The sequence below is a fragment of the Lactuca saligna genome, chromosome 4 (assembly GCF_052625555.1).
Source record: "Lactuca saligna cultivar CGN05327 chromosome 4, ASM5262555v1, whole genome shotgun sequence".
NCBI classification, from domain to species: domain Eukaryota; kingdom Viridiplantae; phylum Streptophyta; class Magnoliopsida; order Asterales; family Asteraceae; genus Lactuca; species Lactuca saligna.
In genome coordinates, this window is record NC_136420.1 from 272,283,635 (window position 1) to 272,299,836 (window position 16,202).

At 32.9% G+C, this 16,202-nt stretch overlaps 1 protein-coding gene across 1 annotated transcript; it reads right to left on the bottom strand.

The window, feature by feature from the left end:
* Positions 1–12,753: 12,753 nt before the first annotated feature.
* LOC145043624 (ubiquitin-conjugating enzyme E2 28-like) lies at positions 12,754–14,463 on the bottom strand. The gene is made up of 3 exons (XM_078992330.1): positions 14,208–14,463; positions 13,895–13,999; positions 12,754–13,093 (listed from the first exon to the last, which is right to left on the bottom strand). Exons 1-3 carry the CDS (start codon positions 14,403–14,405, stop codon positions 12,950–12,952), a joined length of 447 nt encoding a protein of 148 aa, XP_078848456.1. The 5' UTR covers positions 14,406–14,463; the 3' UTR covers positions 12,754–12,949.
* Between the last annotated feature and the right edge of the window lie 1,739 nt (positions 14,464–16,202).

Consider the following 16,202-nt stretch of genomic DNA (forward strand, 5'->3'; position numbering starts at 1 on the left):
TATATATATATATATATATATATATATATATATATATATATATATATATATATATATATATATATATATAATGGGTCATAATTTTCTCATACGAACTCCGTCTTTTATGTTCTTTATACCCACGGTTTTGTATTTTTCCTCTACTACAACTTACCTGTTGATTATTTCAACTAAATCGTAATATATTTTCACTTTATATTTTATAAAAAATCATATACTTTATTTATCTTAAAAGTTGAAACGGGGTGTTACAGAATTATAACTGGAGTATGACTTTATTATGGAATAAAGAGTAAGTTTTGTTGGAATGAGGTCAAAGCAAAATGTAATTGCACAGTCTACTGCAGAATCAGAATACACTACTACTTTAGAAGTTGTAATCAAATATGTTCTGATGAATGAGTTTATTGAAAAAATAAGTTGTGTCATTCCATTCAAGGGTTCATAGAAATCTTTTGTGATTTCAAGAGTATACTTAATCAAGTTAAGAGACTCTAAATAGCATCAGAAAACCAATCATATTCTCCAAGATATTTTACTATACTTTGAATAAAGGTAATTATGGAGTTGACAATATTCGCATAATTCACAAAAATTATATTTAGTCAGACCCATTAATAAAGTATTTTATTTAAGCTAAGTATGAATGGTTACACTTCAGGTATAAGACTTTGTTATTCTAGAAATGAGATTTTATTTGGATTTAGTAATCGGGTATCAGAACATTTAGACAATAACTATTATATAGTTTGTATATATTAGGATATGATCTTCACATCAATACTTGTTGTGTTTTGTATTAATATGTATAATCTATGAATAATTTTATTATTATAAAAGTCCATATTTAAATATAATTATGGGAGCAATTATGAAATAAGACTAATATGAATTGGAGTGGTTGACTCTCACAAGCTGAAAGTAGGTAAGGGGTTGTAACCAAGATTCATATGTACTTGTCATAAAACTATTAATGGACAATCCTGCATCAAGATCACCTCAAAGATCATTTTTATGAGTGATACTTGGTAAAGGATACTATCTTTGTATCCTTAATACATGAGATACATATTGGGGATTAAGTGTAGGGAGTGTTATGCTTTGATGTGGTCAAACGTTGATCCTTAACCGGACAGTTATAAAAGGAATTATCAAGGGTAGTGTGAACTATGCAATAGGCTTGTTGTTTAGTTTATTCAAATATGAAATTGCTTTCATTGTTAATCTTATAGTTTTGACTATTTAATTAGTCTATTTTTTAATAAAACCCAACAACCACCACCCGACCAATACCACCAGTAACCTACCTCATCACACCCCTACCCACACACATATGCACCCAAAACCATAGCCCTACACACCCATCCCTACTCATTATCATCCTCACCTAACATCCATAACCCCACACATCTACCCATTCCTACACCTGCCCCACCCCACTTAACCCTTACATATACATATTTACACCCAACCACACACGTCAACGCTTACCCCTACCTATACCCACTCCCATATTCAGAACTCATATCTACCCCACCTAACCCCCACCTTGCCCCCTCAAACACCCACATCCACAACAATCCACAACTATAACCCTTGTACAAAAGTATTTCATTTTGTTGATTGCCATATTTTAGAATCTAGAGAGAAAATCAATGATCATAGAATTAACATAGTCATCACTTATTCACATTTTCCATAGCATCTGGACGTTTCACAAATTATCATCTTTTACAGACTAGTCCTTGTGGATGCGTTGTTTAGCTCCAACCGAGTTATCTGACAGCGAGTGTGTTTACACAAAGAATGAGAGCACCATTTAGTCTACATTTCAAAGAGATGGTAATTTATTATGCATTTAACATGAGTAAACAGTTCTAACAAAAAAGATAAAATTTGATAGATTTTGAATGCTATGAGGACCATTGCCATCGATTTCTCAAAACTTGGACCAAAAGTGCAGATTGGGGTAAACCATTGGTGCTATTTTTGTAATTCACACTTACATAAATATCAAAAAAATCATTGTTTTTCATAGGGGTGAGCATTTGGACCGAACCGGATCAGACCGGACCGGGCCAGTTATGGAGAATATTGTGGACCGTGGACCGGACCGGATGAGTCATGTCCATGTCCGTGTCCGTGTCTGGGTCCGGGTTTTCCGGTTCTTGGACCTATTTGGACCGGTGCAACTTTAATTGCATAGAGTACAAGTCGTTACAATAAGGTTTTGGGTTAGAACTCGTTAAAACGAATATGTTGTTGGGTTTGATACGATACAACTTGTAAAAATGATTACGTTTCTGTTTCATGCATAACTAATCTACCTTGATGTTATAATATTATAACTTGTAAAATTAATTTTCCAAATAAAAACAACTAACACATAAATCTAGTTCACCAATATCCATTTCATATGATTTATCTGTCAAAGATACATAAAATTCAGAATTATAGTCCAAAATAATAGTTAAAAATGTGAAATATTTCAGCTTTGATAGCTCAACTTTGAAGGATTGTAACCCATTGAATATAATACCAAAATCAACAAAATTATAGTCTAAATTCATCTAAAGACTGTAAACTAAATGTTGGAAAAAACCGCAGGTCAATCCGACTTAAAATGAATGAGTTATGGTTGTTTAAACAATTTCACAGATTACAAAATTTTAAAAATCTTGTTGAAAAGCTAAAAATTTTCAGCTTTGATAATTCAACTTTGAAAAACTTTAACTCACTGAATATAATACCAAAATCAACAATATTATAGTCTAAATTTATCTACAAACTGTAAATTAAACATTGGAAAAACCGTGTGTCAATCTGACTTAAAACGAATGAGTTATGGTTGTTTAAAAATTTTCACAGATTACAAAATTTTAAAATGTTGCTGAAAAGCTGAAAATTTTCAGCTTTAATAGCTCAACTTTGAAAGATTGTAACTCATTGAATATAATACCAAAATCAACAAAATTATAGTCTAAATTCATCTACAAATTATAAATTAAGTGTTAGAAAAAACCATGTGTCAATCCAACTTAAAACGAATACATTATGGTTGTTTAAAAGATTTCACTTATTATAATTTCTTTTTAAATCGGGTCCTACCGGTTCTAAACCCGGTAAAAAGTAGACCGGGCCGGGAAAAAAACCAGACCGGTTTTGATGAATTCCTAGAACCGAGAACCGGTACGGGGGTTCAAAAAAATGGTCCGATCCGGTCCACCGATCCAAATGCTCACCCATAGTTTTTCATCTCTGAGTTTTGTAACATCACATCAAGATTAATTAAGTTCGTAGGAGTAGAACCTACCTCGAATTTTTCTATCTACTTCATATAATAGATTGATTCAACAATTGCTAAAAAAACCAATCACATCCAAACAATTATTACGCTTTTAAGAGCCACATCTTGAGAACCTTTATAATACCCCACTAAAAAAACATCAAAAAAAAAAGAATAATTATCATTATTAAACAAATATTTTGAACGAAAAAGAAAAAGAAAAAGAAAATACACTACAACAAGTTCAAAAACATTGCAGTATAATTCAATACTCAATTTCAAAAAATAACACGAAAATGATCAAGCCACTATGATAAAATATCTGACAATTTAGATCACACCTAGCAAGTTCATGCACATTTAATTACATGTTTACTTTGTTGATGAGGGTAGGAAGTATAAAATCTATCTCAAAACGATGGAGGATGTTGACCTAGATATATTTTATTTATTTTCCTTAGGAGGATGTTGACCTAGATATATTTTATTTATTTTCCTTAGTAGGGAAAACGAGTAATAGCAACCTAATTTTTAGTCTTGTTACTGACATGGGCAATATATTTTATTTATTTTTCATTATACAATGTAATTACATTTCTTTACATATTGATATTAACAGTGGCAAACTGCAAGTAGATTTCTATGAAGGATAAAGAAATGTAAGTAGATTCCTATTATGGGTAAAATATATTGGTAAAAAAAGTTAAGTATGCTACTATTTCTTGTAGGTTACCCAAAAAACAAAGACTTTCCAGGAGGATAATACGATCCATAAGGTTGAAGAGGGTAAGCTGAGTTTGGTGGATACGTTTTCTATGAGATTGTAATTTAGGGGTTGTAACATGTCCCATTTCAAGTGGATACATTGCCTTTCCATGTCTAAAATTCATATATAATATGTTTTCCTTTTTTTTAATTCGATTATGGCGATTCTTTTGTTAATTAACATGGATTTGCTTTTTTAATTTTGCTTCTTTATACAATTTTAACACTTAGGTACTGTTTGTTTTTTGGAAAAAACCTCTTCAAACCTCTTACTGCTGCGCGGCGCAGCACACGCGCAACACTTTTCATCTCGTAGCTGTTTGTTTTTTAGAAGTCTTTTGAGTCAAAAACCTCTGCGCGTGCTCTGTTTGGCGCAGCACTTGTACTGCCTCTTCCAACCTCTTCTTCTTCTTTTTTTATTGCTGAAATTTTGATTATATGTTATTAAAATTTTATTTCACATTTTTTTTCCTTTTTTTTTCGTTTATTCTTATTGAATTTATTTTTTATTTTTTTTATATTCAATAATGATAATTTTTTGATGAAATATCATTATTTTTTACTGAAAATATCTTTATTTTTTGTTGAAATATCATTCTTTTTTACTGAAATATCATTAATTTTTACCGAAATGTTATAATTATTAAATTTTACGTATTAAAAAGCTATTTTCGGTTTATAAAATTAGTTTATTTTAATTTTATGCAGATGTTAAAAAAACAAACATGCTTCTTATTATAGTCTGCAGCCGTTTGGTCCACCTCTTCTACTGCAGAGGGTTGCAGAGGTGGTCCGCAGACTTCATGAATTTTTGCTTCAGAAAATCAAACAGCACCTTAGTTCACCTTAAGCATGTCCGTGTATATACGTTTATGCATATTATAAGATTTGAACACGAGGACCAATTATTTGGAAAAGTACATAATGAATCATATTGTTATAAATTACAAACTAACCTTGATGAAAGACAGACTAAATGCTCATTGAAATCTTTATCTTTATCTTTAATATATTATTAAACATATTGCATATTTCTTGAAAATTAAGAGGTATAACTCTTATAACACCATGTACAATCCTATTAAGCTTACAATATACACACGCTTATCATCACGGTCTTAACTTGTCCGTCTGGATGTTGGAAAACCCTAATATCTTCCCATCAGCCGTCATTTCTCCCAGATCTCTTCCGTTTCCCTCCTTACTCTCTTCAATCTCATGTAGCCTCGGTTACTACCAACCTCTTGATGTTGTCGTTTCCTTCACCGGCATCTGCCGCCCGCTTCTACAATCTACCCTAATAAATAAGAATGATTTTGCCACATGTCATTTTCTCCTTCATTTTGACACTTGTCATTTTCTAGATTTTTTTGAATTATTTAATATCCACTTGTCATTTTTATAGCTTTTTTTTATTCGAATCTCACATATTAAATGTCACCTCATATTAATTAATTTTATAAATATATTAATTAATATACATAATAACTTTCTATTTTTGAATTCCTCTTTGTATTAATATATTAATTAATATATATGTATATTAATGTAGATATTACATTCCATTTGTGAATTTATATTAATTAATTTTATTAGTATACATTAATTTAGACCAAATTACATAAATAGTCCATGCGGTTTACGAAAATATCACAAACTCAATGGTTACTTATTTTTTTATGAACATAGTCTTTGTGGTTACCAAAACTTTTTTTTAATAAACTCGTGTAATACACGGGTCTCACACCTAGTAAAATTTAATAAATAGAAAGGTAGATGTGGGCTACAGATTATGGATTTACGATAATATGTCATCACCAAAATCAAATATGTGAATTAATAATTGTAGAAGCAATTTAAACGGTAATTCTCAATCTCCAACTTACCAAGTCAAGGAAAATGTCTTATATGGCATCCTTAAATTTTCCAACGCTGCCTTCAATATTTTTCATGTTCATCTTCACTTTCCTTTTTTTTTCAGATCTTATGAACTATACTCAACATTATCGTGCTCCAAAATATTAAAAATATGTTTCAACAACTTAACAAAACAAAACAAAAAACAAAAAATCAATGATAAATAATGAAGTATGCCTACTTTCTTTACAACTTGATTTTTTAGCATTTAGCCATATTGGAAATGGAAGTAACTTGCTCTTTAGCTGGTTAAATGTAAGAAAAAGCTGCAATTAAGTATGCCTTTCATAAATTTAAGCACCTATCATGACGACATGGCTACAATTGATTACATTTTTCAGAGTAACATTTTATATTAGGAAGAAATAGAAGTAGAATGATGCGGAGAACATATGAATAAAAATATGTTTCTATTTCTTGTATCAAACCCTACAAGATACACACCTTATCTAACAAATCTTCTTGACACTTTGTTTTAAGAAAATACTCGACTGCATTCACATCAATCAGTTCTTGCAATTTCTTTTGAGCTTCCAAGAAGCCCCCGATCCTACAAGTCGACACTCATAAGAAGATGAAGCAGAAGCCCATGAATAACAGTCCAGTGGGGCAGAATCAACCCAATTACCTGTAGGGGACATTCCAGGGGTAATTTCATCCTTTTGGTGTTTCGTTGTGATTGGTTGGAAACACCACAACCACCCCACCGATTCCTAGGGTTGTTCCGCGAACCCACAGGGCTTCTTCCACCTGAGAGAAGAATTCAACTCCCCTCACTTTTCTTCCATATCCTCCCATTTCCTTCCTTAAGTAGAACTCTGGAACAAGACGTTAGGAAATACGGCCATTTTTCATACCCTTGAAATACCTTTTTTAGGCAGCTAATGTTGCAAGTAAATTTATAACAGAAGTGACGAAGCTACACAAGCTGTCCTTATCCATCAGTGACACGGACGAAAAATTTCTTAGTTAACTTTAGAGAGAGCTTTTCAAGCTACATGAGGTGGATCTGAAACAAAGCATAGCCTGTCATCCCAACCAGACGGCCAATCGGAAGTTGTTTATCGATGTATCAAGTGTAATAGCCCAAATTGGATAAAACTTTTCATATTAAAATAGATATTACATTCATAATTCATGTTCCAAAATTCATTACATAATAACCATACCAAATTATCAGACTAGCCACGAGAGAAGCCAAAATTTTAAAATAAGGGGCTTATATTGAATAAAATATTATTAACTACTCTTAAGATTGAATGTCGTTCTCCGAAATCACGAATCAAACAATTTTATTTTATCTCTCTTAAATCCGAGACTTCAATTTTTTTGCAATGAAGTTCAATATTGATTAATTCTTCCATAATACTATTTATTAGAGGTCGTTGACTTGTATTATTAACATATTCCTTAATAATATCACAATAACCGAATAAACGTCATCTTTTTGTTTGTAAGAAGAATCAATTACTTCTTTTTTTTTTTTCTACTTATGATTTGCAGTGTGATTATTCAAAAACAAATTAACAATCATAATGATATTAGTTATTGAAAATTACAAAAAAAGTTACATATATAATACAATTAAAAATTACTTTGCAGCCAAAATATGTTTAATTGGAATAGGGGTAAAATAAAAAAATGTTTGGAATTATGGACGCAATTAACATGGATGGCAGGGATTCTAGACTTTAACTTCATATGAGATATAGCTATTGGGGTTTATTTCTTTTATGCAAATTATATAATGTGGGGTTGTATTTTGAAAGCATTGGGGAAGGCCAAACACTGGCAAGCCACCCCATTAGCTTCGCCATTGAGAGTAGCAACATCATTAAGTGCGGAAAAATGGTAGAGAGTGAATGTTCCACCATCAAGCCGGGTCTTTCCTTTAGTACCAGAAGTACATGAAACACCAATTCAAACTGTAACCAAAAGCTTAGTGAGTTCCCAAAATACCACATAACATACAATCACAAAATACCACGCAACATACATATGATTGTCATGGGTTATCCCCATTGTTTTTTCCCTGGAACGTGATGAGCTACCTCCATGGTCTAACATCCAAGTGTCATGGGCTACCCTCATGGTCTTCCATGTCATGGGCTACCCCCATGGTCTTCCATACAAGTGTCACGGGCTACCCCCGGGATCTTCAGACAAGTAAGCACAGACAATTATTAATTCCACATGTCAAGTAATGGGTCGGCATTGGTGCCTTTGACCCATTGGTATAGTGAGAGACTCACCTCGATCTGCTGATAAATACTAACTGCTCGGCTATCGATCCGACAATCTCACACTGAATATACACAAATTACCCTCATCAAAATTATGACACAAACCCAAATCATGGGCCCAACATCCCTAAGTCCAAACTCCTCAAATAAGGCCCAAAAGCCTTTCTCCTTTAATAGGCTTAACTATCCCTGGTCCAAAAGCGATAACGGGCCACCAGGCCCAAAAAGCCCAACAATGCCACCTAAGGTCCAACAAGTTCAAAGGCTCAATCCACTCTAACAGATCAAGGCCGAAAGGTTATAGGTCCCAAACGAATCAAAAGCCCAACGCAAGCCCAAAAGCTCACTGGGAGCGTATGCGGGACGTAATCCAAGAACTCACAGCGTACAAGCCTGCCATATAGTACGCGCTGTGTACACCTCCGTACGCTCGGCGTACTTCCTAGCTTAACCCAAACTGCCAGTTGGCTCTTAACCCATGCAGGCAATCAATTCCAATACCACATCTCAATTAGAATAAGGGTCTTAGAGCATAAAGCTGGCAACTTTATGCTTTAACATGACTTATGGGAGCAAAATATCTATTTTAGTCCATCAAAGCTCACTTAAAGGTCCTAAACTCATGCATGGCTTCAAACCCATCAAAAAGATTACATTCTTATGCTTCTAACATGCCAAAGGAACTAAGATCTAGCAATTCTATCCACTGGAGTTGCCCAAACCCACAAATAAGATTCCATGAACCCAAAAATGTCCTTTTAGAAAACCCTAACTCTAATAATCAAAAGGATCAGCAAGGTAGAAGCTTTTTACCTCCAAAAGCTTCCCAAGATGATGTAGACTCAGGATCTTGAAGCCAAGCTACGTCTAAGGCTTGCTCACCAACTTCTTCCTCTTGCAAACACACCAAAAAGAACCATTAATGTCAATTTTAAGCTCGAAGATCACACACAAGGGTAACTAGGGTTTTAGGGACGTTCAAAGGCAGTGGAGGCTGGTAAGAAAGAGAGTCCAAGGTCATATGAACTTAAATAGGGCTCAAACCTTAAGATTAGGGTTTTAGTGGAAATCTACGTACACCCCGTGTACACTCTGTACGCCCAACGTAAGTGGCCCTTGTTGGATTAGTGTCTAAGCCCGTAACTATATTTGGTATGTACTTGAACCGGTTGTGCATGGTCCTTTTGGGTTGCCTTCACTAGAGCAACTTGACAGGGTGATTTGTGGAGAGAGAGAGAGAGGGAGGTTATTATGGTTTATTAATATATTATATATGAATAATATATTAAAAGAGAAATCATATACTTTAATTAATATTAGACAAGAATTAATTTTGTAGCTAAAAGACATTAATTAAATAAAGGGGACTTAAACTGTCAAATGTGTGATAGTTAAATATTGGGCTGAGAAACCTTATAGGTTAGGCATAGACGAAATTATGGATGTGCCCATCCTAATTTCGGCCATAAGGGTCCTATTCCAGAAGCTTCCTTGGACTGCTTAAGGCCTAAGTTGTCCATTAGGGTTTTGACTGAAACCCTAGCAACACAAGTATAAATAGAACCCTTGGGGCATCAGTTTTTGGCCACTTGAAACCCTAGAAGAGTTCATAGCCGAAATTGTGCCTCTCCCCTCTCTTCAATATCATCCTCTTGCTTGTGTGGTGTTTGTAAGCCATTAGAGGAGTGATATTTGTGACTCTAAGCTCCAAGACAAGAAGATTCAAGCCATTGTTGAAGAGGTAATCATATAGATCTGTTTCATATGGTAATTTCGAAACATGTATGTTAGATCTAGGGTTGATAAGTCGGGATGAATTGCATGTACAATAGAGAAACCTAGATCCAATCTTTAGGGTTTGCATGAGCACATAGGATGTTCTTTTAGCTCAAACCCATCAGTGGTATCAGAGCCTTGATTGGTTTTTATTGTATTTGATGCCTAGTATTTCATTCATGCTTTAAAAATTCATTTTTTTGGCCCTCTGACTGACGAACTCGACGTCTCCACATTGGGAACTCGGCGAGTTAGGCTGTCAGATAGAGGATATCTCAGGATTTCTTGCTGTTTTGCTGAAGGATAATTACCAAAAGTGTTTTTGACTAATAAAATCCAATTTTTATTATTTATGTGATTATCCTTACCAAAACAAAAGATAATTACCAATTAATTGAATAATAAATTCCTTATGTGATAAAAATTGATTATTTAAATTATTTGATGAATTATCTTGTGAAGAAAATGGAATAGGTCAAATTTAGATAATCATTAAATTAAATGTTTAATTTAAATTATTTGCTATTTGATCCTATGTGTTTTGAAAAGTTGAAAACTTGTCCTCAAGTTTTGAAATTTAAATTTTAATTAAAAGTTTAATTTGAATTATTTAAATTTCAAACCCTAGAATTTTACAAGTTTAAAATTCAACCTTATACTTTATTTATTATAAGATTAATATATATGTATAACTTAAATGTTAGTATTACCGTTAGTAGGCCTCATTCACGAAGTCGATCTATAAGAGGGGGGGGGGGGGGGGGGATAAGGTTATGGCCTATAAAATGGTCGTTTAATGGGTGTTCACTCTCACCCACCGCTTCCTTGATTGGTGGAGGGTCGTTAGCTGAACGGGTAGGATAGGGAAACCCTTTTCTCATTAAAAGTATAATGTATTAATAAAGTAACTAAATGTTTTTACAAAATTCCCAATCTTAGTTACTTTAGGAAAAAGTGAATTGATGCAATTCCATGAATTACACTTTGTACCCTTGCTAAGACGTTAGTAGGGCGTGTGTGGTTAACCGGCACATTAAGTGGACTCTAAGCAAAGGTGGAAAGGGTGACTCGATGTTTTTCATAGTTCGATGGAGCGTGTGTGGTTAACCGGCACATCGAATAGGTGACTGTAACATTAAGGGCACCATGTACATTTGCATGGTTATTCACACCCGCTTTGTGATCCTTGGCTTCCACCGTAGTGACCATGATTGTTGATTGACCAGCTGTTGGCGGGAGATGGAAGTGGCAAGTTGTTTAAGAAAAGTTGTATGAGATTAAGGTGGGAACCTTTTTTTAAGTAAGGGTATCAATGTTTCGACGGACTGATGTTTTAGGGCAGGAAATGGTCTATTAAATACAACAATGGAAACGAAAAGTCAAATCTTAGAGCCTACATTTGGAATGAAGCGATGTCGTTTTAATTTGGTGGTTGGAATAGTTCGTCTGTTCCACGTACGCTCCAGGTTATGACTGAGTGGACTAAAGTGGGTGTCGTGGCATTTCTAGTCTACATGTCAACAAAAACCAATGAAAATAAGTTAGGAAGACTAAAACAACAAGTCTCCCACAACTTCCTTACCACATAAAGCCAAGAAAATAATTTAGGGACTCAACGGGTAAACCCTAAAAAGTTCGTAGGACATTTGTGTTATTTCCCCACACATGAATTATAAATTTCATACCTATTATATTTCTCTAAATCCTTAGCAAGTATATGCCATCTAAAGTCTTTCTTTTACCTTCCAAAAAATCCTTCATAGAAAATGTGAAGTAAATAGGTTCTTACAACATCCTTGTTTGATATGTGGAAAAAAATATCGTTATCGATAAGTTGATCCAAATCACCAATTTAAACGAGTTATATGTTTGGTACCAAAAACAACGATTGTCAAAACATTGAATCAATTTGGTTGATTTCCTTATTTACATACAGATGACATGTGTCGAATTTGAATATGGTGAATAACACAATTCCACCCATCGAACATCATCGTTTTCTCACCAAATAAAAATCATAAACGCTCATGTGTGACTAAATCAGCATCTGGTCAAGCCTCGTGCGACATCACCATGTAAATAAGGATTGATCCCTTAGCATTGGGTACGTCCACCCATCAAAATAACTTAAGCCTTCTTCTTATTAAACGGTCTATAGTTTGTCTAGCATTACATACATTGGCCTTTGCATTCATCTAGCCAATAAGTACTCATGCTATGTTAACAAATAAATTGTTAAAAACAACTAAAAAGATGTCATTAATATTACATTTTTGCATATATGTCTAAGAAATTGACGTTTTCGTAGCTAGGTATCTACGAAAATGTACATTTTCTCATGCATATGAGATTTCCGCATTCATGAATCTGTGAAAATGTCAAATATGTATGAGAAAATGTATATTTTTTCAGACATGTCTAATAATTTTGCAGATTTCTAGTTGTGAAAATATCATGTCTAAGAAAATAGAAAATATATGTTTCTGCATATTTTTTACCAATTAACATACATAAACAATAAAGATTGTAATACAACACAAATTCTTATATGGGATTTTCATGTGTTTGCTTATTACATGGTCGACCTATTGTAATTTTTAGAAACACGACTGAGGTATATTCAAATCTTTCGAACTAAAAGTATAAGTTTAGCTTTTTTTTTCTCTTTCTATTCATAGACATAATTGGTTTCTAGTTCTTGACCTTAGATGCCATGGTTATCCGATTGGTATCTTATGCTTCTAGCTACAAGTAATGGGCAAACACTTGGAAAAAATAGAACTATTTATTCAAAATTCAAATAAAAACTCCAACTTCTCCTTCATAACCATTACATTATCACCATCCTTCATATATTCCTCTTTTGTAATTATTTTAAACTTCTTTCCATTTTGTGATGCTCAACAAACTTCATACAAGAATTTGTTATTAGTTACATTACATAGAGTTGTTGCTTCAATTTTCAATACATGGCATACTTTTGAGTCCAACTTCGAGCCATGGCTTCATACTTGACCTTGTCTATCTTGTACATATGTGCGATTTCGGGAACCAACGGGTCATCTGGGTTCGGATCTGTCAGCAGTGAACATATTGACAACAAAACCTGTATAAACCACAAACCAAAATACTATTAACTTCTTGTTTCAATTGGGTAGTGTCTGAAAGTTTGAGTCTCAACAATCGTAGTGGACAAAACATTAATATTGTCTCCTACACTCTACTGTTCATTAAAAAGTTATAATCTCTCATCCACATAGATAGCCTTTAACCTCAATTCACTCCAATTTTCTATACTTCATTAATGAAACCAATCCAAACTAAATAACTTTTTCGTTATTTTATATTTGATGTTTTATCATTGCTAATGAATTTTTATTCTGTTTAAGACAATAACATCCATATAAAATAAAGTATATCATAATCTAAAACCCTAATTATAATCAGAAAAAATATATATATCATATATTAAAGTAAACATTGACTTCTTAATAAAAATAAATTGTTGCCAAGAAACAAAAATGAAAGTACCATGAACTTAAAGAGATTAGAAATTAACAGGTGGAATCTATATTAACATATGTCAATACTAAGCTCTAATTTAGAGAAAAAATGCAATTTTTTTGTGTATTTTGTTTTCTTAATAAAAATGAATAGCCATATAACTTTTATCAAAAAAAAATGTAAATCAACCAATGAATGCATGCCATGTGGAAAATAGAATAAACATAGTTGCTCCCATGTTTTTTTTTACTTTTTGTTTTCTTTTACGTTTTATTTGTGATGTTGTCGATAAAATATTCTCATATAAACCACATAATAGGCGTTGTGTACCCTTTTCACATCAAGTTCAAAAACAACACTATGAAATAGAAGAAAAAAAAAAAGAAAAGAAAAGAATTAAAACCTTGGATATGGTGAGTGCAGGACTCCATTGATCCTTGAGAATATCAAGACAGATGTTACCATTATTGTTAATGTTTGGATGGAACACTTTGGTCCTAAAAGCAACCTATATATGCATGCATCATCAAAGAACACCATTATCAAATTACCTCATATATAAAAAGAAAACAACTTTGAAGTAGCTATAATATATATATATATATATATATATATATATATATATATATATATATATATATATATATATATATATATATATATATATATATATATATATATATAGAGAGAGAGAGAGAGAGAGAGAGACTTTGTACCTTTGGTGGCTTAAAAGGGTAATCAGGAGGGAAGTGGATGGTAACTTGGAAGACACCACCAGAGTAGGGACTATCATTTGGTCCAATGATGGTCGCTTGCCAATGGAACATATCTTGAGCCACCGGTCCAGCACTACATGAGGCTGGAGGGTCTCTTTGAAGATCCTTGAGCTCTTTCAGAATCCTCCTAGAAGCCATAATTCTATGATGTATGTGTAAGATGAAAGAATACAAATGTGTTTGTGCATGTAGTTGTTGGTTTGGAGATGTATTTATAGGAGAGAGAGTTTGTGGAGAAGGTATAGATTCTATGGGAAATTTGAGTGAAGAACATGATCAAGGTAGGTCAAGAGCAACAAGATTCTTTCTCATCACCTCCATACAATTAATTTCACATCAAATTGGACCCGAATCTTACTTTTTAAAACCATTGAATTTGATACGTGAAGGAGAAAATAGGTATATTTTGTAAGTCCAAGAAATGGCTCTCAAAGGGTCTTACACGAAACGATGATATATTTTTTCATTTACATGGTATTAACTTACATAAATATAGTATTTGTTTTATATTTTTCAAAAGAACGATAATTTGTTTTCACAAGACCCATATATAGTTTCTCAAAAAGAACCAACCCTAATTTGTCACTAATCCATCACTGGTATCTTATTTTGTAATACCTATAACCATTGATTTTACATGCGCATTCTCGTAAAACATGATGTGAGGTGTAAATCATAGCTTAGATTTATGGCATTAGAGATCAATACCTACAACAAACTCGATAAACATATGAATTAAAACTCTTACACTACAGCTACTCAAATTCGAACTCGTACCTTTGATTATTTCTACAATTCTAAAGTCTTAGACATCTTTACATAGGCGTTTAAGCAACTATATCAATTGACCCCACCATATTGCGTATGGGCAACGGGCCAATTGAAAGATAAGGTTCACTCCTCTTAATTTGATCCAGCCGATGATCATGTTCCACTAAAATTCAATCAAATTCTTTCCCCATCGATGAGCATATTCTCCACTAGTGTAAAAGGCAAAAAAGACCATCGCAAATATACTTCTATCAAATTTATACAAACACTACACAATAGAAAGTCTCTATCTTTGACGTCAAAAATACTTGGTGATTAGATATCAAGAAAGCGTCCAACATACCCTACCCATCAACTTAACTTTTATTTTCCCGAATACATAAAAAGATCCATAATGTTATTTTTATGTCCACTAAAACAAATATATTTTCATATTTTAGTTAATTTACTTTTCTCAACAAAATAACCCAAAAAAACACAAGAGAATTGCATGTCATTCTTAATTTCCAGAAACATTAACTGCTATTCCCCCAAAAGCTAACATTTTGTCAGAAATTATAAAAAGTGTTTGGGATTCCATTTTAAACCTCATGTTACACGGTGTTGTGTCGATGACACCATACTTCCAACTCAATGATGTTGACACAATTGTATTTTTTACCATCTTTAAAAAACCTTAATTAGGGTGTGGTGTAGAGAGAGAGGGAGAACAAGATTTTTTCCGTCTTTAGATAGTTACCGTTGGTGAAATATCAGCGGCAAAAAACACATCGTAGGGCGGTGTTCACCGTCAGTAAAAACTGACACATAAGATTGTCAGGGTAAAAATACTACCACACCCCACATTCTTATAAGGATTTTTAGGCAAAATGACCTATTGATTTTTGGTGATGAGAAAATAAGTTTTTAAAGTGTTTGGATTAGTTTTTGTAGTGAAAAGATCAATAACTCAATAAGCTAAATTATGTTTGTCTTATACATTTTTTTAGAAGAATTTGACTTTTACAATCCAAAAAGTTATAAAGAGTTTTGAAAAATTAGCAATTCTTTTTTATTAGAATCTAATTTTTGAAAAGGCTTTTGAGAAATTATTTTAAAGGTTCTTAGGTCATCTATTCACCACTAACCACAATAGTAATGAGTGTCACATCATTACCACATTCA